The sequence below is a fragment of the Mus caroli genome, chromosome 13 (assembly GCF_900094665.2).
Source record: "Mus caroli chromosome 13, CAROLI_EIJ_v1.1, whole genome shotgun sequence".
NCBI classification, from domain to species: Eukaryota; Metazoa; Chordata; class Mammalia; order Rodentia; family Muridae; genus Mus; species Mus caroli.
This window is the reverse complement of record NC_034582.1, coordinates 17271028-17294574: the sequence shown is the minus strand read 5'-3', so window position 1 is coordinate 17294574 and position 23547 is coordinate 17271028. Positions and strand designations below refer to the sequence as shown.

Below are 23547 nucleotides of genomic sequence, written 5' to 3'. Positions count from 1 at the left end.
AATATTAAAAATCAAAAAAAAAAAAAGAATAGCATCCCAAAAAAAAAAAAAAGTATATATATTGGCTTTTCGAGACAGGGTTTCTCTGTATAGCCCTGGCTGTCCTGGAGCTCACTTTGTAGACCAGGCTGGTATATTGTGGCTTTGGTCTGATTTGGGAATAAGGTGTGCTATGAGGGCCGGTTAGCCAATGATGGGCAACCAGATTTCGGAACCATATCAATCTAAGACAGAGTTACATGCCAAGAGACCGTGGTTTATTAATAATACACCACAGAGCCATGTATTGTTTAAAATAAACACAAACAAGCTGCATGTATGCTCCTTGATGGATCTGAATGGTTCAGGAAAATCTGAGAATTCCAAATACAGGCATGGACACCAGCCACCATAACTCCCAGGCAGGACTATGGCGCACAAATAAATTTTATGCCTCAGTCTGGCTATTTTTATTATATAATCAGGGAGGAATTGTAGGCTCCCCCAGCCTGAAGTGGGCTGGTATAGACCAGGCGGCCACTGAGGTAGGGCCACCTTCAGTGCAGCTTTCCGACTTGACTGGCTTCTTCTAACTGGCTTCTTTGGAAGTGACAACTGCCCAGAGATTCTGCCACCTGCCGAGAGGCTAAACCTATTTTCCTGAGAGATTCCTGAATAAGTGACCAGCCTGGTTATCTAGTGCTGACAAAATGGCTCCAGGCATCAAGTGTGGAACTGGCAGACTAGTGCTAACAACTTGGCAACAATACATCAAGAAGCCTGACATGGGGGAGAGAGGCCCTTATAAGGGCCTTCCCTCTTATAAGCATGGTCTCTTAATAAACTCGCGGGCCTTGATCAGAACTTTTGTCTTGGCTCCATTATTTCTTTCAACCATCTAGTTTCTCCCTTTTCAGCTCCAGCCTGCCTCCCAGGTGTACCTGGTCCTTGTAAGCCTTGGGTTGGCACACAGCAACATACATCCCTTGCTCTAACTGATTTTGGCAATAACTGGACAATCTGATCAAGAGATAGAACCATTTGACAGTTAACTTATCAAAAAGAGCTAGCTACAAATAAGAGGAGAAATGAAGAACTCTGGCAGGAGAGGAGTTGACTCCTCTGCATAAAGTCTGCACCCAGAGCAAGAAGCAGACACAGCCTCTAAAAATCCCCACTGCTGCTCTGCCCTGGATACCATAAGACCAGCCACTGACTTTGGTCCTTGAGTATCTTTTACTCTACGTATTCCTGGGCTTTCTATGTTTGTTTTTTTACTTGTTTGTTTGTTGGTTTAATGTTAAACATTTATTTTTATTAGACAGATTCATTTTATCTTCTGTGTGTTTTGTCTGCATATATATAAGTGTACTGTGTGTGCTTGATGCTCATGGAGGTGATGTGGAGGCATTGGATACCCTGGAATTGGACATACATGTTTTTGAGCCACCATATTTGAAGCACATGGTCCATGTGCAAAGAATCAAGCATGCATCCTCTGAATGAGCAACAATTACTCATAACCACTGAGCCATCTCTCCAGCAGTAATGTTATTGAACTTTGAAGTGTTTAGAGAGCAAATGTTTCAGTTTCAAAGAAGTTTTTGCCAATTCAGTTCCTTGGAGGAAAAAGTTCCAGAAACCAGGAAACTACTGCAGTTAAAAGCAGAAAGTATCTCAGCAAATGACAGGACACCAGGGAGAACACAGACCTGACATATAGGATAGAGATATGCAGAAGGAACCTGTTCCCTGGAGAAGCCAAACTCCTGCTGTTGACATCCTAGCAGCAATAAAATTTCTTGTGAGCCCAGGGCTCAAGGATTATAAATAGGGCCTGGATATGCTCTAAGGACAACCCTGAGCCCTCCACAGACTCTGCAGGTGAGTGTCCCATGATGTCACAGTGGATTGCAGCAGCCTTTCGCATTGACAGAGACACTGTGAGGTAGGATAGTTAGGGGAGGTGGTTGAAGAGAAAGTTTCAGTTTCTCTGTCACTGTGAAAGAAGAAGGTGACAAGATCCAGAAAGAAAGGCGTCTCTCATTTCCCACCTGCCATCCAGAATTATTTCCATGACTATGAGGGAGCCAAGTGCAGCTGTGTGGGGTGCACTGAACCAGAGATGCTCATTACAGCTCAGGCAGGTACAGGAGACATGGGCTGAAGTTTCAGCTTAAGTGTGAGGACGCTTTTTTTCTTTGCAGTTTCTCTAGTTTGTATGTTTGTCCTCACAGGAAGAAAAGGTTCTCCTCAACAGTGTCTTATATCAGGTGCCCTTTAGCTTTCTCACAGTGGGGGACTTTGCCCTTCCTGTCATGGTTTTATTGTTCCTAAAGTTTCTCCTGATTCAGAACATAACACAACTATGCAGGAAACTGACATGACATAAAATCCTAGAGCAATGGCTATTAGAGCATGTTTAACACGGGGCAGACACTGTCCTAAGCACTATGTGCCTCTGCTCCACTGAAACCTCACAATACACCTGTATGGTACAAAGCAACTTCCCTACATTAGTGAGTCTTAAAGGGACCAAGTAAAGTATTCTAAGTCCAGCACATAACAATTAGGAAAGACAGCCTTTAACAGACAAAATAACTGGTTGCAAAGCTTGAGCTTGTCGATTTTACAATTCTCTACTGATTTCTCTCCCACAAATCTGGACCTTGTATCCTGCTCCTAATGTCTATTACTTACTTCTGAAAGAATATGTTGACTTGATTAGTTTCAAAAAGATTGCTCTTGCTATTTCTTATCTATTATGAGGGTTGAGAAACTTATATATATATATATATATATGTATATACATATGTATATACATACATTTATATTCATATATATATATGTACATAAATATTTCTTCCCAATTGTCCTGGGATAGACGATAGACATGTGTGTATATGTGTGCATATACATGTGTGTGTGTGTGTGTGTGTGTATCATTCTAAGTCTTGTTGTTGGCGTGTCAGAGATCACAAAGGTACAACTAAAACATATTGAATTATAAACAGATAAATACAGAGATATTTTAATAGAACATGGAGCATTGTTGCTTAAGTTACTTCAAGGATAACCCATGCTTTTTAGTAAAATTCTTAAAAGCTCACATTACAAAAAGGAATAAGTGCTAAATACTTACCAACTATGCCATGAAAAGGGAATTGACTTCTCCAGAATACTGCGCTTTATCAGTCCTCAGGAAGAGCCCAACTCAAATGTTTCTGTAAATTGCTTTGTCAGTTTATATGTGTGATTAAAGTGCAGTTTTAAATCAACAGTTTCCTTGAGCAACCTATGATCTTTTGAACAGGCACTACACTAATACTTACATAAAACATACAAACTGGTGTTTCTGAGGCCTGCTCACTGCCCTGTGCAGGAAGGGAAAATATACACAGGCAGCAGAGCCTTCTGAAGGCAGGGACAAGGATAATCTTAAGTGATAAAGCACTAAGCAGGTGCTATGAGGCATGGGGAATGGGCAAAGATCAGTCCTGGATAATACAGCACATATTACTGTGGAAATGTAAGCACCAAAGTCAACAAGTCTTTGGGAGGGTTTCAAAGTAATTCAGAACTGATTTTGATGTAGACAAAATGTTAAATTGTGAAGAACAAACTGAAATTAAGGTTGTTGTGTGAAGTTCTATGTGTTTTATGAGGTGTGATACAAATGGAGTAAGTTTCAGCCTCAAAGGCTCATTTTTTACTGCAATAAACAAAGTGAAAAAAAAAGAAAAAGAAAAAGGAAAAACAGAGAAACTAACATACCATTCATAAAGTGATTGCGTTCACAGTGTGAGATATTGGGGAGGTCTGGCAGGCTGACAGATTTCTGACTAAATACATCACCAGACTAAACCCATCTTAAAACAATCGGGAAGGTATGCCTTTGTTACGACTCTTCAAGAACAGTTTTGTTGGAGTTTTGTTAGGGGAAGTGTTCCCAAAAGACATGGTAAAAACAGGATTAAGTTGGGCATGGTGGCACATGTCTTTAATCCCAGCCCAGGCAGAGGCAGGCAGATTTCTGAGTTCGAGGCCAACCTGGTCTACAAAGTGAGTTCCAGGACAGCCAGGGCTATACAGAGAAACCCTGTCTCGAAAAACAAAACAAAACACAGGATTAATTTAATTAATTAAGGTAAAAAAGAAATCACTTTCACTATAATTCCACACATGCATTTTGGGAACACAAATTTAATCACAGTTAGTCCCACTTTGAGGCCATTAATCTAGATTTTCATACCCTGACTAAGTCATTAACCTGTGTATAATTTATGGTCACAGGGCCTGAGAAGAGGAGATACCATATCATCTCAGCTGAGAACCTGGTCCACTTGACCAAGCACAACTTTCTGAGAAGCCACAAGCTTTTTATGAGTTCAACAACATTTGAGTGATGGTTGCATATGGGTCAGTGAAGAGGCCAGGATGAAGCACAACACAATCTAGTAGCCTGAACTCACACTGGGTGACATGAGGGAAAAGGAAGGAGCCTGCCAGGCCAATGCTCAGGACTCTGTTGGTTTGAAAATGCCAAAGTGATGCCATGCATGAAGCTTTTGTCTGGGAAGAACATGGTCATGTGAACTTGAGGGACAAAGGACTGTTGTGAAATGCAGGAAACTATCAGGTTTATGCCCTGATTTTAGCCATCATCACTTCCACGGGGAAAACAAACAAACCAGAAAAACAGACTGTGATCAACCATCCTCAGGGAAAGAAACATACGTATTTACATTGCTGAGACCATTATTTTCATCAGAATAAACATAGAAAATCTTACATGTGTTTCAGAGATATTCTTAGTGTTATGCATAAAGTCAGAAGATGAACTGGAATAATATTATCCACACAATAATCTTTCTTTCTCTGACTGGACCTGGAATTCTGGGAAATACCCTAATATTTGTGAGACATATATACATGCCTGCCTTGTGGATTGAGAAAAAGCCTGTTGACCTTATTCTCATCCACTTGGCTTTTTCTAATATAATCATTATTTGTAGCACAGGGATCAGAGATATAGCCACAGTGTTCTATTTCAGAAACTTCCTAGGTGATACTGGTTGTAAAACTGTGGTTTATCTGGCAAGGATGGCACGGGGCCTCTCCATCTGCACCACCTGTCTCCTCAGTGTGGTCCAGGCTATCACCATCAGTCCCAGGACTGCCCTTTGGACAAAGCTCAAACCACAAACAGCATGCCAAGTTCTTCCCTTTATCCTCGTCTTTTGGATTGTTAATGTTCTCATAAGCTCCAACTTGCTCTCCTACATCAAAGCAGGCAGTAGCTTGAACAAGTCTGTAGCTGCAACATTCATTGGCCACTGCTATATGCTCCAATCAAGACACATCATCAAGTGGTTTTTCCTCTCTCTCATGACTCTTCGTGATGTCATCTTTCAGAGTCTCATGGGCTGGAGCAGTGGGTCCATGGCTCTCCATCTGTATAACCATCATAGGCGTGTCCTCTACCTTTACAGCTCCAGGTCTGCAAACAACTCTGCTCCAGAAATCAGAGCTACATGGAGTGTTCTCACTCTTATGACCTGCTTCCTTTTCTTCTATTGGGTAGATTTTATTCTCTCCTTCTACACAGGTTTTTCAGTGACACATGATTCTAGTTCACTAAATATGAAAACATTTTTAGAACTTGGTTATGCTAGTTTCAGCCCCTATGTTCTGATTAGCAGAGATTTTCGTGTTCCTAATGTCTTGCATGCCCACTAAGAAGTACAAACATATATTCTATATCTAATCTCTATGAGCTGAAGGTGTATGCATTATAAATTGCTTTTCCATATTGAATTTTAGATGTGGGGACATAATGTTTGCTATGCAGCCTAGATTGACCTGGCAGTCTGCATGCAACAGAAGCTGATCTTGAGGTAATTCAGCACTCTAATTGCTGGGATTGCAGCATTCCTCACCAAACTGTCATTTGCCTTAATATTCTATTTATCACAGTTAAATATTATATTAAAAATTAAATATTATGGTAATAGAGTTCCTTTTCTAAAGCACTCTGGTACTGCACAATCTTAAGACCTATTGAGGGTTTCTAGGCAAATTGAAAGTGGATTCTTACCATCTTCCTATTCCATCATCTCTGCCATGCGATTTCTCCTTTTATGTGCACCGGGTAAATGCTGGGGGTAAAACTTCTATCAGAAATTGCTATTGCATTTTTTCCAAAGACAGAGCATGAAAAAAATAGGTGGTGCCTTAGGGTTGCTTCTGTGAACAGACACCATGGCCAAGGCAAATCTTATAAATGACAATATTTAATTAGGGCTGGTTCAGAGGTTCAGTCCATTATCCTCAAAGCAGGAACAGGGTAGCATCCAGGCAGGCATGGTACAGGCAGAGATGAGAGTTCTGACTTCATCTGAAGGCTGTTAGTGGAAGACTAACTTCCAAGCACCTAGGGTGAAGGTGTTAAGACCACACCCACAGTGACACATCTATTCCAATAAGGCCACACCTCTGAAGAATGGCACTCCCTGGGTCAAGCATCACCGGTGGAGATGAAGAAATGTACCTCAGCTGAGGTGAGCTAATACTACAGAGTGAAAATAACAGTGAAACAAGCAAGGCCACCATAGCACAGCACTCCAGAATGAAAAATAACATGTCAATGATGCTGCCCAATTATAACTGGGTTAGAACTTATAGTACTAGTACAAGAATCTCTGGTAAATGGCCTCTCAGAAATGATGCTTTTTGGGTTCATGTTGCAGCCCAGGGCTCACTGGCACATTGGTGGGTTAAAACATTGATCTTAGATTTTAAACACCGGACCTTCCATCTCTCACTACCAGTTACACACTATGTCCTCTACTGAACATCCGGGTGTTGCTGAGTCTCCTTGCCCCCCTGAGTTACCTCAAGATCAGCTTCTGTTGCATGCAGACTGCCAGGTCAATCTATGCTGCATAGCAAACATTATGTCCCCACATCTAAAATTCAATATGGAAAAGCAATTTATAATGCATACACCCTTAGCTCATAGAAATTAGATATAAAATATATGTTTGTACTTCTTAGTGGGCTTGATTCTGTGGATCTATAGGTGTCTTTGATCCCTCTGGCTCCTACAATCCTCCCTCCCCCTCTTTAAGCTGTTAGGGGAAAAAATGATATCATTAAATTTTCAGGCAAATGAATGGAACAATAAAAATCATCCTCGGTGAGGTAGGCCAGGCCCAGAAATATGAATATGATGTGTATTCAATTATAAATGGATATTAGCTGTTAAGTAAAGGATAATTAAAGTAAAATCCACAGACCCAACGAGACTAACTAAAGATGAATGTTCTACTGCGGATATATGCATCTCATGGGAAACATTTGCACTTTTTAAAAGTACACCTGGCTAGCAAATGAAACTTCTAAGGCTGATGTACAGTCTAAATATTAAGTAATCCTAGTGACCTATAGATGGTCCTCTGTCAGAAGTGTCAACGATGAAGGAACGTAACTGTCAAGCAACCTCTCCTTCTGAGGTCCAGACTTTATCTCTGCATCCATCACTTACTCATTAAACAAATAGTTATTAGCATCTGCCTTGTGACAGGAAGCATTTCAGAATCTCGGAGCAGAACTGAATAAATACCAAAGATAGTCTATTTCCTGGAGCATTCATTTCTTCTAACTGGGTTCTCAGCAATTGACATTCGTAACCTCCTTATTTTAACCTACTCATGCACTTGTTAATTTCTTCATGAACAGAAATGCAGAGTAACCACCAAAGGATAAGGAATGTGATAATAAGTCTGTGATCATACTGTCTATTAATCTATTTCTGTTACTATAATTGAACACCTTATACAGGCTAACTATAAAGAAAGGAGGTTTATCTTGCTCATTGGTCAGGGTCATGTTTCTCAACACTGGCAATATTAGGACATCATAAGTATATTAATTTAACTGGTATGAAACCCAAAAATATTCTGCACTGAGAAAAATATTTTTGAACACTGGTGATCAAGGAAGTAAAAGAAACACCATAATAACCCTCAAAATGATACATAGAAAAAGAAAGAGTTCTGGTGAGAATCAGTGGTTAAGAACATGCATTATTCTTGTGGAGAACCTGAGATTAGTTCTTAGCAACATGTCATATAGCCCCAAAACCTCCTATACCTCAAGTTCTAAGGACTCCAATGGTCTATGTCAGGCATAAGTGAGCACCCATTCCCACCCCCACACCCTATATACACAAACACACATATAAACACACACATATACAAATACGACAGAAATTCACCAACACCAGACATAGAGAAACACACATGGTAGACACATACACATACAGCCTAAACCATAGAATATCTAACAAAAACCTCTATGATAGGGGCTGAAGAAATGGTTAGTAGGTTAAGAGCATTTGCTGCTCATGCAGAGGCCAGAAGTTTATTACTCAGAACCCATATAGCTGCTGACTACCGTCTGTTATTCCACTTCCAGAGGATCCAAATCCAGTGTTCTGCCCTACGGGCAATACACACATGTGGTGCATAACCTTGCATGCAGGCAAACAGTAAACACATAAAGCTGAATAATAAAATGATTTTTTTTCTCATTCTTATGGCTCTAAAAGAGCCATTTTAGGGAATTGTGGCCGTGTCATGGGCCGTGTAGTGTTTCTGCTCCATGAATCCCACAGTATGTCCTCTGTTTGCTGATGAACAATTTTCCCTACAGAACTCCTCCAGAATGAAAACTGCATGAAGGGCTCTTTTTTTTTTTTTTTTTGATATTCCTTTTCCTTTATTGAACAACCTAGTAAGAACACTACAAGCTTTAAGCCATTTTAGTTTCTTTATATTTCAAATATAAAGAAGTAATTTAGGATTTTTCTAAACAAAATAACAAAGCAAGCAGGGGGGAAGCGCTTCTTGTTTGGCCAAAGATAATTATTTTATATTTTAAGTGATATATATATATATTACAACTAAGTTTCTCTACACATAGATTCCATAACCAATAGAGGTTGTAGAGATTCTGTTTTCCTCAATAGCTACCCTTTTATATACAAAAGAAGTATCTTTAGCTCCTATGTTGTTTCAGCCACACCTACACGTATGGAGACACCCACCATCACACAGGGCATAAAGGGAGACAAGTGACCTCAAACTCATCTTCCCAAGACAAGCCAGTGCTGCTTTCTCAAGAGTGTTGCCTCTGCCACATTTATTTACATTAGTTTGCATCCAGGGTAGGAAAGGCTTAGATTGAAAAATATATGAAATTACACGTAAGTGTTAGAAGTGTCATTGAAGTTTTATAATAAGTAAGGGTTGCTTTTAGAATAAGGTCAATGTTGGGGTGGCATTGTTATTTCAAGTCCTATCTGATATTTAATGCATTCAATGTTGAAAATAAACAGTCAGTAACAGCAAAGACCTTCAATAGAGACTGGCACAAGGGACTCTAAATTTGTCCCTATCCATATCTGGGACTTCATCAGGAAGCAGAATCCCAGGGTGCTGAGCAACACTTATTACTCCTGTCTAATGAGGGATTTGAGAAGGAAAACCAAGGCCTGTGTGTCAGAAGCTGGTCCCCAGCCAGGCCACACATTGGAACTTTGAGACAGTGAAAACAAGTCAGGAGATGCAGGTAGTTGGTTGGTTGTTCATTTTCTCATCTCACATCCTTTCTCTCAAAATAATTAAACCCTAACTAAGCTGGAAATAACTTCTGAGCAAAACAGATACTATAACTGGGAGAGGGGTAAGCAGTACTTCAGGGACAGAGGCCCTTCTGTGACCTTTCTTCCCCCTGACACTGTGACAACATGAAACCTGAAGTCTGCAGTACCTGATGACAGCCAAGAGCACCACAGATCCAGACAGTACAAATATGACCTGGCAAGTGTCACCTTCCCAGAGCTGCTCCAGAGCATGTCTGCAGCACAGAGGTCCAGGTGAGTACATGGAGGTGAGATCTTAGATACCTTAGCTGTGCCATAGAGAAATTCATTCAAGCTAAAGCCTCTCTGATTAAGCCAGGGAAGAGTTGAGAGGCTCCTGCACATTTCTTCTGACCCTGGCAAGGCTGGTCTCTGACTCCAGAGATCTCAAAGAAGGATAGCACTGGAGATACATAAGAGGGACAGAAATGCTGAGGCATTGCTATCCATCCTTAGTCTGGATTCAAGACAGAGCTTTGGGTGGGTCTTTGCTTAAGGTTACCTCCTTCTGCTTGCTTTGTTTGTTTGTTTGTTTGTTTGTTTGTTTGTTTTTAAGGAGTCAGTAACAAAAAGAAGCTTTTCAGATGTCTATCAAAACTTGAGACACTGATGAGCCACTCCCATAACATCAGCGGTGACGAGTCTGAGTTAATAAATGTTTTTCAATGGTTTATATAAAGAGACTCTTGTCTCAAAAATAACGTGGCAAAACAAAACCAAACTAAAATCAATGTTTAGGTTCAGGTTTGCTGGCACTGTGGCTCCAACACTGCCACGAGTATTTATATAGATTGTACTTTTCACTTTGGTGCAGTTCCAGTCTTCAAATATTGGCATATGTTTTCTTTTACAAAAACTTTGGAACTCCCAATGTGAAGGTTTTCCTTCTGTATCCATTCTTAAAATCTATCAATTCTATCACATGATATCCTACACACTCATCTCAACTATACACATTGAATGCATAGCTGGAATGGAAAACTATAAACCACTAAGAGTTACAGTTACCAGTACAGTTTTTAGAATTCCTGCTATAAGGATCCAGGCTGTGAACTAGTACATTCTGAAACAACTCATCTCCTCTGAACTTTAACCCAGCACTAAGTAGCAAAAAGTAACAATCTAAATGGAGCACAGCTCCTTCCCAATGAAGGAGCTAGAGAAAGAACCCAAGCAGCTGAAGGGGTTTGCAGCCCCATAGGAGGAACAACAATATGAACCAACCAGTAACCCCAGAGCTCCCTGGAACTAAACCACCAATTAAAGAGTACACATAGAGGGACTCATGGCTCTAGCTGCATATGTAGCAGAGGATGGCCTAGCTGGTCATCAATGGGAGAAGAGTCACTTGGTCCTGTGAAGATTCTATGCCCCAGTATAGGGGAATGCCAGGGCAAGGAAGAGGGAGGGTGGATTGGTGGGTAGGGGGAGGAGAGAGGGGATAGGAGGTTTTCAGAGGGGAAACCAGGAGAGGGGATAACATTTGAAATGTAAATAAAGAAAATATCTACTAAAAAAAATTTTTTTAAAAAGTAACAATCTTTTTTCTTTTGTTTGTTTACTTGTTTTGTTTTTTAGGAAACCAGGGTGGGTGATTGTAACCTACCTCAGCCTTTTGAAGGTTGGAGCTAAACAAGGATCATCCATGTATCTAAACAGAAGTACATCCTGTCTTTTAATTTCCTATAGCAGCTCCCAAGATAATGTGAAAGGTGAGTCACCCCTCCCTCCTATGACAGTCCACTTCAGTAGAAGGAATCACATATTCGAACATCAGAATCTGCTCTCAAACATAATTTGAAGTTTGGAAAATGGAAGAGAGGACTAGAAAAGTAGGAATCTCAGGAAAGGAAGAATTAGACAGATTAATGTTACTATTCTCCATCAGAATCTGGAGTGAATTGATAGCAGGTGTTTTTACAAACTCCAATCGCTGACTGAACACTTAATATTTATATTAAATATGTTAATGAATGCTGATGTGCTTGGTATTAATAGTTGGAGCATATTTCATTATGTGCAGATATTTAGGATGGTTTTCCAATTTCTAGGAAGCACCGAAACAGGAAATAATTTCTTCTTTGTCAGAGAAGCAGCTGAAAGACTGACATTTCTAGAGGAGGCTATCTGGACTGGAACCTGTAAACAAAGCTAGATGCTTGTAAGTCCCCTGTGAGAGTATCAGGACATAGATATTTAAATAATCCTATGAGTTTAGCAGGAAGGAGAGCAGGGAACAGAGGCACTCTAAGTACTCAGAACACACAAGTCCATGGAGCCACTGAGGCATCTGGACTCCTCTTATTTTAGAAAAGGTGCCCAAAGCTTACCATAAATCCCTAAGAAATGAGAGTGGAGCTCCCGAACATTAAGATAAACATCCTGCAGAGATCTAAGTTCTGGATTTACCTGGGACAGATGTAGAACAAAACAGCATGCCTGACAAACAAACAGGTTAGAGGAAAACCAGGCTGCAAAGCCAAGTGTCACAACTGCTATTAAAGTCTCCACAGAGGCAAATGCCAGGATGGCCTCTTAGATGTTAGAATCCCTGTTCACAGCAATAAAGTCCAAGTTACTGTGTTGCCTGCAGATGATACTGAGCATTCATAACCTTCACTCATCTCATGGCAGCACATAACATGTCATTAGTCCAGTTCTCCTGTTCACCTCATCATCATTCCCTGATCCAGAGCTGCTCCTTGCTCCCTTAGATGGCCTGAGGTCACTCGCTGGAGTCACAGATGCCCTGAAGCCCATCCACTGGGATCACAGCTCTATGCTACCCTGTCTCCTAAGAAGCACCTCAGGGATCTGCTAGACATCCACCCTGGCTGCAAACAGGGTAATATGAAATTTTCAGCATATTTTTGATGATTCATCTTTAACTGTAGAACCCTATCTGAAAAAGTTATTCAATTTGACTTGACACTGAGGAATATGTTTAAAAATTAACTGATGAACATTTATATGGGGTGAAATTACAGAATGGTCAATTTAAAAATGTTTAAATATTATGATGTAGAAATTGAAGTTCTAAAGCTTTGAAGCCAAATGAAATGTAGAAATGGTTAAACTGATCAAGATGCAAATAAGAAGGGGCCTTAGACTTTGTAAGTTGGATGACAAATATGATGAAATAGAGTAAGAAACAGTGAGGAAAGTTCGATTGAAGAAACTTGGAGTGCGGTTCAGCTATGCTGAGAGTTAACACAGATAATTCAGGCACAGAGAGACCCAGAAATAGACACACACAGACACACTCACACACATACACACACACATACACACTTAAACAAGTCAATTTTGCCAGTGTAAAGGTAAAACATATCCCTTATAAAACTTTAGATTTTGAATAACAGTTAACAAACTCATCTTTGAGAGCACACACAATATTCCAGAGTCTGTAGAACAAAGGGGGAGATTGAAAAACCTAATATGGAACATGACATGTGTCCAACTCTGCCTCTTGAACACCAGAAAATGCTACTATGCAGATGTGCTGTTCATTTCTAGCGTTACTATTGCTTTCTGGAGAGATATTTTCATCCTGGATATACATTTTTCTACCTAGGAAGTGAAAATGGTTTTGAAGTTTATTGAGAAAATGGTTTTCCTCTTCATGATTCTGGTTGGCACTCTGGGGAACATGTCTGTTTCTGTGAATTATATGCTCAGTTGGTGGAGAAGCACTGGGAAGAAACCAATACACCTTATTCTTGTCCACTTGACTTTTACAAACATCATACTCCTTCTTGCAAAAGGATTGCCAAAGACAGTAGCAGCTTTTGGTTTGAGAAACTTTCTAGATGACATAGGCTGTAAGGTCATTGTTTATCTGGAGAGGGTGGCCCGGGGCCTCTCCATCTGCACCAGCAGTCTCCTCACTGTGATCCAGGCCATCATCGTCAGTCCCAGAGCATCTGGATGGAGGAGGCTCAGGCCAAAGTCTGCATGGCACATCCTTCCATTCTTGTCATTCTTTTGGATATTCAATTCTTTAATAAGTATACACCTAATCCATTTCATCACAAGTACAGGTCTGAATATATCACATCTCAAGAATAGCGACAACTATTGCTATTTCATCCTACCAAGTCAGAAAATAAAATGGATTGTTCTCCCTCTCATGGTCCTGAGAGATGCAGTGTTTCAGGGTGCCATGGGAGGGGCCAGTGGCTACATGGTATTTCTTCTCCACAAGCANCACCAGCATGTCCTCTACCTTCAGAACTCCAAGCTTCTCTACAGAACTCACCCTGAGCTGAGAGCTGCCCAGAGTGTCCTCCTTCTAATGCTCTGTTTTGCTTTGTTCTACTGGACAGACTGTGCCTTTTCTCTAATTTTAAGTATCTCTTTAGTAGAAAATTCCTTGATAGTAAATATTCAAGAATGTCTGACCCTTGCTTACGCATCTTTTAGCCCCCTTGTGCTGATTCACAGGGATGGACTTTTGGCTGGATGTTGTTCTGCTCAGTGAGAGAAACGGAGAAAATGTCTCTCATTTATCTGTTCAATAAGTACGGAAAAAACTCTCAGTTCTGCAATATTATGGATACACTAACACCCCACAAAGAAGTATAAAAAGCTATTTATTCTCAAGACACTTTTCCTGGTGACCCAAGTTTTGAGCTGAGAATTAATTATGAATTAACTCTGTAATCTTAGCAAATTACAGTAATATAGAAACCCCATTCTCCATTTTGCTACCCATTTGAAGGGATTTTGAAAAACTTTTTTATATTTATATTCATTTAGGGTGTATAAGTAGTTTGCCTGAATTATGTTGCACATCCATACCTGATGCCTATACAGTCTGGAAGACTCCAGCAAATGTCCTCTGACTGACTGGAGTAAGAGAGATTGTTCTGAACCAAAATGTACTTGCTGTGAATTGAACCTGAATCCTCAGGAAGACCAGCTAGTGATTTTAACTACTGAGGCAATTCTCCAGCACTAAGAAAATGGTCTTAATTATGGTTTTTTTAATTGGTCTTTCAATGACTGGAAGCATCCAAAGGAATTTGGTAAATTTAACAATTTCATGGAAATTCAGTCATGTTAGTTCAAGAAATTCCACATTCTTGACCTGACATTGTGCTTGCTAATATTAGTGCCACAAGGTACACAGTAAAGTATCCTTTAATGTCTTTCTATGTTTATGTTTATGTTTAAATGTTTGTACATATGTATATGTGTGTATATATGAATATATATATATACTATATACACACATGTACACGTATATACGAGCGACATGATGTGGGAGCTCTTAGATGTAAAACAGTAACAGTAAACACCACCTTGAATCTGAAAATCAATTTAATCTCGCAAAGATTAGTGACCCAGTTATTCACAAGGTTAAAGATATGAGTGAAGCCAGAGGAAACTTAAAAGTTGACTGCAGAACTCCTGAAACAACACAGTATCCATGACAACCAGGATCTAAGTGATTTCATTTAAGTCCATGACCAGTATTCTTTGATGAAAGAGAATACTACATATTCCATGTTCTCAGATTTCCCTAATCCATGACAATACACAACAGCAATTTTTTTGCCTTCATATAGTCTACCTTAGAAAGCATCCACACATATAAAACAAACCCAGCCTTCCCTTAGATGTCAGGAATCAAAATTAGGCCTCTTGGATGAGTGTAGTCCAGTGTTTCAAAGGCTACACCTACTAGATAACTTTGTTACAACAAGAGACAGTTTTAGACAACTTTGGGTAAGTCAGCTTTAATTATTGAACTGTAACTGGAAACTGTAGTTTAATGTAATACTGAACCCTAAAATGGCATTTAATACTAAAGCACAGAATCAGTTTGGGGTTCAAATATAACCCAGGAAATATTTAGGTTGTGAAACAAAGACACACAAATTGGAAGAGAAAAGTCAACCCTATGATTCCTTTTGATGACCAAAGGGGAAAACAGCAGGGAAAGCTGAATCAATGTAGTGGTCCAATGAGATGTCGCAGCAAGGAAAGCACTTGATCCCTAACTTGGCAACCTGATTTCCATTCTAGTTCCATATGGTAGAAAATGAGAACCAATTCCTGAGAATTGTCCTCCAGCTTCCACACATACACACACACCATGACAAATGTGTATGCCTAGACATATAACATATGTGCATATAAAATGAGTATAATTAAAAAATATAATATCAGAGACATAATGAAAGTTGAAACACCTCTAATGTTTGCTATATTGAAATACTTGAAGCAACATGTTTCTCAAGTGTTTCCATATGTACCATGGATAAGAGACACACATTTGCAAGTGTCAAATATAGGTAAGGTACATCGATTTAGCCCCTGGCATTAGGAATTACAAAACAGAAATATGACAGGATAAAGTAAGAAGGGAAGGAACAAGTTACATAGCAATTATGTAATGCTATGAATGACCCTTGTCAGGATAAACAAGGATTCAAATGATACAGTTTGTCTAAATTTGGAGCTCAAAGGATTTGATTATAGAGCTTAGATATTTGTTCTATAATAGTAATGTGGGGGCTTGAATGAGAATGGCTTCTATGAGTTCATCTTTGAATGGTTAGTCATCAAAGAGAGACAAGAGGGAAGTAGTATTAGATGTTGTGACCTTGTCGGGGGAAGTATATCACCAGGGGTAGGCTTGGAGGTTTCAATAGGCTCTCTCTCTCTCTCTCTCTCTCTCTCTCTCTCTCTCTCTCTCTCTCTCTCTCTCTCTCAGGCTGTAACTCTCAGCTACATTTATAGATCAATAGTTCTGATGATTTTGTACATAACAGACCTTAAGATTCTACCAGGAGATGTCTACATCTGATAAACACTTTTAGCAACTTTTAGGGTGGCAGAGTGTTTTTAGGGGATGGTCAGGAAAAGCACATAAGCATTGGAGTAGGTAATTTTTAATATGATCCCATGTGCAAGATGATAAAGAACAAAAATGATCCATATCTCCCCACTCAAGGCATATGTGCTGTCTGCTACCCTACCTAATTAATCTGTATGTTAATTACTGCCAAGGTCAATTCAGAGTTGGAGACAAAGAAAATCATATGACTTTCCCTAGGAAGCAACCCTGTTTGTGCAAGTATCTTTGGATTAGCTACAGTTTTTATTAGTTCAACATGCTTCTTAAGGAATCAATCTGTACAGAACTTTGAAGAGGATCTGGGAAGGGAGGCATCTAAGGTGATGCATGAATACCATGGCTTGTAAATTGAATGATATCATTCTATGTTTGGATTTCTCACAGAAAAAAGTTTAGAGATGGAGGATATAAAGAACTAGCTTCTGTGAAGGCTGAGAAGGCATCAGCATGGTGCTCGTGTCCAACTGCCATCATCATCATCAACATCAACATGTCAGCAGAACCAAAAACAAAAGGTCTAAGAACAAAAGCAGGCATCTGTAGCAAAGAAGTCTATGCATTTATATAACACACTGTTGCTTTCCCTATGGAAAACTCACAGGTATGAACTTGTCTTTCTCAAAACTCACAGGCATGAACTTCCTTATCTTTCTCAAAAGGATTTTCCTAGTTCTGAGCATGAAGATAATTTGGAGTGACCTCATCCAGAGAATAATTTTCATTTCACTTACTGAATTGGAGTTTTAGGAAACATCATCTTATTCTTGAGATACGTGCACACTTTCATCATGGGTCTTGAGAACAAAAATATAGTTATTATTCTCATCCACCTGGCTTTTGTAAACACAACCATTATTTATTGCCTAGGAGTCAGAAACATGGTCACAATTTTTTACATCAGAAACTTCCTAGGTGATACAGTGGGAAATACAGCTACCCCAATGGAGACAGGAGGAGGCTCATGGGCTAATGGCGGGCAAGGCCCTCCCCTGAGTTCACTACAAAGCCGCCCGCTTTTTGGTGGCTTCTCACATCACCACGTTCAGGGAAAGCTGCGTGCCCAAGGGCCCCGCCCCGCAGCCACCAGCAACATGCTGGACCAAAGAATACAGATAATAAAAGGGGGTAGGAAGTCACAGCAGGCAAAATACTTAGAAATTATCTGACCTGAAACAAAGGAATGACTTCAAAAGGATTAACAGAAACCAGATAAATGTTTACAGTAAGGATAAAGTGGCTCTGCCTAGGGTTAGCTTAATGACAGCTAAGGTTTTAAGTAAACTTTCCTTGAGAGGCATTAGCTAATAAAATATTTTCCACTTAGGAAACAATATACACTGAAAGATTCAAACTCTTGGCTTCTTGTATAGAAGCAGAAATGATAAAAATTTCTCACATAATGTAGATCTATATTTAGCCATACCTAGAGGCAAAATATTCCAGTTATTACAAACTCACTAGAAGCAAAACCTTTACAATTATCAGAATGTAAAGGAAAAACAAACTTTTAAATCTATAACTCTATATGAAGTAGGCAAGCCAGATTGTAATGCCTTTATAAATTCTACAGTCTGATTGACCCTTTATAAACTATGAATTTGAACTTTATTAAAACAACATCTGGCTAGATCTACAAAAGTGTTCTTTTAGCTGAAAGAAAATCTCCCTGGAGGCAAAGAGGGGCAAGGAGAGCTTCTTTAGGCACCGTTTGCAAGACAAAAGAAAGTCACACAAACCTTGCTGAGGCTGCTCTGAGCTTAGTTCCTCCTGCCATGAGGACAGATTTTAAAATTACTAAGTTTCTATTGCAATATTAGACCATAACTATAACTTTGGGAAAGCAAAACCCAATTTCAAAATAATTTATCACCTATAGAATCAATATTAGAAGCATTACTATCATATTACAAAGTTTGGCTGCCAATTTATACCTATGAATACATGACAGTGCAAGCTTTAATGTTTCATTAAAGAGACATTGCTTTAAATCTTATCTTAATCCTACTTTCTAGGATAAAAATCACATTAAATATTATCTCAGCTAGAAGTAACTTAGGAGGCCCAGTTTTTTGGCCTGCATATGTCACATGTTTGAAAAACTCCTGAGTTGCCAATTTAAGGCTAAACCTCTGTTACCAATGTAACAATTATTTAATCATAACCAATAACTTATGTGCTGATTGTAAAGACACGCAGAGCACATTACCAGAAAAAAAAAATGAAGCAGCTACACTTAGACCAACCAGAGAATATCAATTTTTCTATCTATAATTATAAAATAAAAAGCACTTTGCAATTAGCTAAGTACAATAATCATGAATGCAAAGAATTTTCTTAGGACAAAACCATCTATCAGCTTTTTCTGCCCCAATACCATAAGGCTGCAGACTCTCCTTTTTTAAAAAACACTTTTTTCCAGCAGGGGCCCTCCTGCTGTGCCTGATGCTGTGGCCACTCTAGGCTTTGCTATACCAGCAGAGAAAGTTTTAGTCATCTTTCATCTACCAACACGAAAACACAGAATATTCATTCATTCAGACTAGACATGAACATACATGGATTGAACATGTGAACAGACTGGTGCACCAGACATTAGACAAGACCTTAGACAAAAACACAAAGAGGGTAGAGAACTTCTGCTGTAGGGCCCAGAGTGAACAAATCAGGGCGTCACCTAAAATTTCTCTCTGCTTCTGGGACATTTTCCTCCCGCCTGATGCAGTTTCTGACTGCGGCCAATTCACCTAATTATTAAATCCAAACCCTTTTGTCTCTCTCACCTAAGAGGCCGCTTCTGAAAGCTGTGGCTAACTGCCTGTTACATTCCTAGATTCTGATATCTCACTGCTGAACCTAAGTGAACCCAGTGCGCAGGTTTAGTGCTGTTCCAGCTTAGACTGTACCACACCTGGCAACCTTATGCCTGTTGCTTCTCGTGTTCCGGTACGAATTTTCTTTAATTATTCTCTTCTTCCATGGAGCTCCAAACCAGCAGTGCTTCTTCCAGTGTCCTCTGCCTTTCCCAGGCACCGAGTGGGACGCCAATTTGTTGGGGCCGGCCTGTGGCTCTCATGTCTGGGTTCAAGCCTGGGATGCATCTTGGAACTGAAAGAAAAGAGGGAATCTAGGAGGGTAAAGAGAGAAATGGAGTCAAGACAGTATTCTGATCAAGACTCAACTTTAATGTTGGCAAACATGCTTTATAAAGAAGAGGGGAGGCCCATTCCCAGTCACGCAAAGTTCCTTTGAAGTTGTCAGATCAGCCTTTTAGTAGGAACCCGCAAAAATCACAGTTCATAGCTAACTCCGGAAGATCTCGGAGAACTAGTTGGGCCTCAGGCAGGTAGCAGGTAGTGGCACATCAGAGGAGAGTCATGAGAAGCAGAGGTGAATGGTCTGAGGCCAGCCTAGCTAGGCTGGAAGGAGGTAACACTCCTAGTGTAGCAAAAGAAAAATCAAGAGTGAAAATCAACTACACAAAGTGAGTTCATCCTTCACTTCTTGAAATTCAGTAAGATTAAAAACAAAAAATCGAGAAAAAGAACTTATGAAATTGGCCCAACAGTTTGGTAAAAAATATGGAAGAACTTGATATGATCCAAGAGCAAGATGGGAAGAATCATGATTTTATCCAGATGACGTCAGAAATGGGACATTTAGATAACCATAAAGATTCTGTGCAGATGCCATCAGGTGATGTAGTTCCTGAAATCAGTTGTACTCCCCTAAAAAAGCAAATGAAAGGAGACAGTAGAATATCCTTGGCAAAGGTGCAAGACAGCAGTCAGAAACCCTTTGACCAAAATGTTGAAGCAGCCTTTAATGCTATTTTTTATGGTTCCACTCAGATGTGTAGTGGACAGCTAAGCCAAGATCTGTTAGATGCTTTTTTGAACAATAGTAAAACTTCCTTGAGAAAGAAAAATGCCTTACTACAAGAGGAAATAATTACTACTGAGACTCTGCTCTCTGAAAACCTGCTAAATAAAGCTCCAATATCACTTTCCCCTCAAATAGACACTACCGTAATACTAAACTCATGTTGACTCCCTGTCCTAAGACACCAGCAGCACCTGATAAACAGCTTGATGAGTTGACTGCTAATGATTTTGAGGATGATTGGGAAAGCTTACTAGGCAGTGAACCCTTCCTTATGGAAAATGCTGAAATGCTTGAATTCGTTCCTTCTACAACTGCCCAAGATACTTGTCAGAAGGCAATTTGTACCTCAGTTGGTGAAAATGATACAATCACATCAAGAACAAATATGAACCTAGGTGGAAGGTTAAGAGATTCAAAAGTAACACTGGATCTTCCTTCAAAGACACGAAACAGAGAACTAAGAAATGCTGTAGAATATAGGTTTTCATCACATCCAGGTGATGAATCAAGGAAGGTATCATTCACAGGAAATAAAATGAGTTTTGAGAAATCTGTCACTAACATAGTTAGAAGATGAAGATTATGCTGCTGTCTCTAAACTTAAAAAAGTGAAAGAAGATAGTCACAGTAAGTGCATAGTTAATAAACATTCCTCTAACAAGTCTAGTTCGTACACAAGGTATCCTAATAAACAAAGTTACGAGCTTGGTGTTAATCTGCCTTTGCAAGTGCCCACTACTGATCCATTTGATTCTGTGTTCTTGGGCAAAGAAAATATTGTGTGTAACACAAATCAGTCTCCTGGATCAAAGTTCAATTCTTCCTTTGATGACTGGAATGATCCGCTGTTGGCCAGTGAAATGGTTGAAGCATGTCATCAGTTAGAGACTACCTGGAAAGCAGACAATGTAGATGATGATTTGTTCTATCAGGCTTGTGATGACATTGAAAGACTAACTCAGCAAGAAAACAATGGCAGCAAGGAGTCAGAAAGTATAAGTAATACGTCCAAATGTGGGTCCAGAAGTAGCTCTACTGCATCTAAACAAGGAAGTCAGTCGGGGCCATCTAAACATTGGAATGTTGTCAGCTCTGCAGTGCCATTGTCTTTAGCAAATAAATCACAGATGAATAAGCCAGTGACAGTACAGAAAAGAGACATATGTGGAGATAGTCCCAATATTTTGGATGCTACAAACTTGTCTGTGTGTTCTAAGAATTCAAGTGATAATAAGCATGGACCAGTACAAGTGAATAGCTCAAAGTTTGTTCTTGGAGAAAGTTCAAATTTGAATGTAAATTTAGGTCTTATGAGCACAAAAATTGCTACTAATATGAAGTTGAGTACTCAGCAGCTATCCCACAACAGCTTAGCAGATACAGCTCAGAATGACAACAAAATACTGAAGTTATCAAAATTCACATTTAAGAAGAAAAATCCTCAGTTAAATCAAAATCATCTAGTGGGAAGTATGCCTGTTGGCAAAATCTCAGAAGATTTAGGACAAAGGGAAACTGTCAATTCATTGCTTGAAGCTAATCAGCAGCAATCTTCAATAAAATATTCTGAGTCTTTGAAACCATCTTCCCCAGATAAAGAAGAGAGAAATAGGAAGTATTCTCCTGAAGAAATTCAACGAAAAAGGCAGGAAGCACTGGTTCGAAGAAAGGCCAAAGCTTTGCATACTGTGCAGTCAGCTCCCATTTCACTGCCTTGATGAAAGTTGAGTTAGATGTTTTCACAACTATTAATAACTATCTGTGATAGGACTTTTGTTCAGATTTCTCTGTGAGAAATTTAATACTGACTTACAAAGCATGAGCTTCTACTTTATTATCTAATAAATCAGTGTTTACAGTGGTTAAAAAAAAAGAAGTACAGGTCTGAATATATCACAGCTTAGGAATGGAGACAACTATTGTTATATTATGCTGAACAGTCAGAAAAGAAAATAGTTTGTTCTCCCTTTCATGATCCTGAGAGATGCAGTGTTTCAGGGTGCCATGGGAGGCGCCAGTGGCTACATGGTATTTCTTCTCCACAAGCACCACCAGCATGTCCTCTACCTTCAGAACTCCAAGCTTCTCTACAGAACTCACCCTGAGCTGAGAGCTGCCCAGAGTGTCCTCCTTCTAATGCTCTGTTTTGTTTTCTTCTACTGGACAGATTGTGCTTTTTCTCTGTTGTTTAGTCTATCATTAAGAGACAGTTTTTTAATGGTAAATATTCAAGAGTTTTTGACCCTTGGTTATACAACTTTTAGCCCTCTTGTGCTGATTCACAGGGATGGATTTGTATCTGAATGTTGGCGTGCTCAGTGAGAGAAACTAAGAAAATTTATTTCTGATTTATCTGTTTAATAAGTGTGAAAGAACTCTCAGTTCTACAATATTGTGTGTAAGACAAAAATCCCACACATCAGTGTAAGCATGTAGTTATTCTCAAACAATCTTCCTGGTGACTAAAGCATGAATGTAATCTTAGCAAATTGCAGTGATATAGAAATTTCATTGCCTATATTCTCACCCCTTTATTTTTTAAATTTTGTATGTTTGTATTCATTTGTTGTGTATGAACAGTTTGCATACATGGATGTCTGTGTAGCACATTCATGCCTGGAGCCTGCATCTGCTGGAGGACATCATCAAATGCCCTGTGACTGACTGGCATTAAACACATGGCTCTGAACAACAAAGATTGTTAGAAATTAAGCCTGTGCCCTCTTGAAGAGAAGCCATTTCTCTTAACTGATGAATTATCTCTCCAACACTGAGAAAATAGCTTTAATTCAGATTTTTAAAGCTGGTTTTATTATTACCATGACTGGAAGCATACAAGTGAATTTGGTAGATCTTATCAAAATTCATAGTGATTAAATCATATTTGTCTAAACCTTATCCTGAACCTGACCTTGTGTTTGCTAAATATTAGTGCCATGTAGCTATTTTAGGCTACTTCAAAGTGTCTGTAATTATCCATCCCCAGAAAAGACTTTACAGAACTGTGAAAAAATGGCATGTTGTGTGCATTTGTTGTGACAGGATTTGTTCATGAACCCCATCTTAGTCAGGGTTTCTATTCCTGCACAAACATCATTACCAAGAAACAAATTGG

At 39.4% G+C, this 23547-nt stretch overlaps 3 protein-coding genes across 4 annotated transcripts; all 3 read left to right on the top strand.

The window, feature by feature from the left end:
- The first annotated feature begins 2926 nt into the window (after positions 1 to 2926).
- On the top strand, positions 2927 to 5783 carry LOC110308494 (putative vomeronasal receptor-like protein 4). Of its 2 annotated transcripts, XM_021180941.1 has the most exons (2): positions 2927 to 2935; positions 4813 to 5718. In XM_021180941.1, the coding sequence occupies exon 2, from the start codon at positions 4816 to 4818 to the stop codon at positions 5716 to 5718; it is 903 nt and encodes a 300-aa protein (XP_021036600.1). In that variant the 5' UTR covers positions 2927 to 2935; positions 4813 to 4815. The 2 variants fall into 2 exon arrangements, with proteins under 2 accessions (XP_021036600.1, XP_021036599.1); XM_021180940.1 differs by lacking the exon at positions 2927 to 2935 and having other exon boundaries at positions 4730 to 5783.
- Positions 5784 to 13268: 7485 nt separating this feature from the next.
- LOC110308305 (vomeronasal type-1 receptor 4-like) lies at positions 13269 to 14165 on the top strand. Its single transcript, XM_021180758.1, has one exon. The coding sequence runs from the start codon at positions 13269 to 13271 to the stop codon at positions 14163 to 14165; it is 897 nt and encodes a 298-aa protein (XP_021036417.1).
- Positions 14166 to 19924: 5759 nt separating this feature from the next.
- Positions 19925 to 22150, top strand: LOC110308467 (ewing's tumor-associated antigen 1 homolog). Its single transcript, XM_021180928.1, is given in 5 exon segments — positions 19925 to 20031; positions 20067 to 20121; positions 20123 to 20591; positions 20594 to 20999; positions 21001 to 22150. Coding segments are annotated over 5 exon segments (2187 nt in total).
- Positions 22151 to 23547: the final 1397 nt, after the last annotated feature.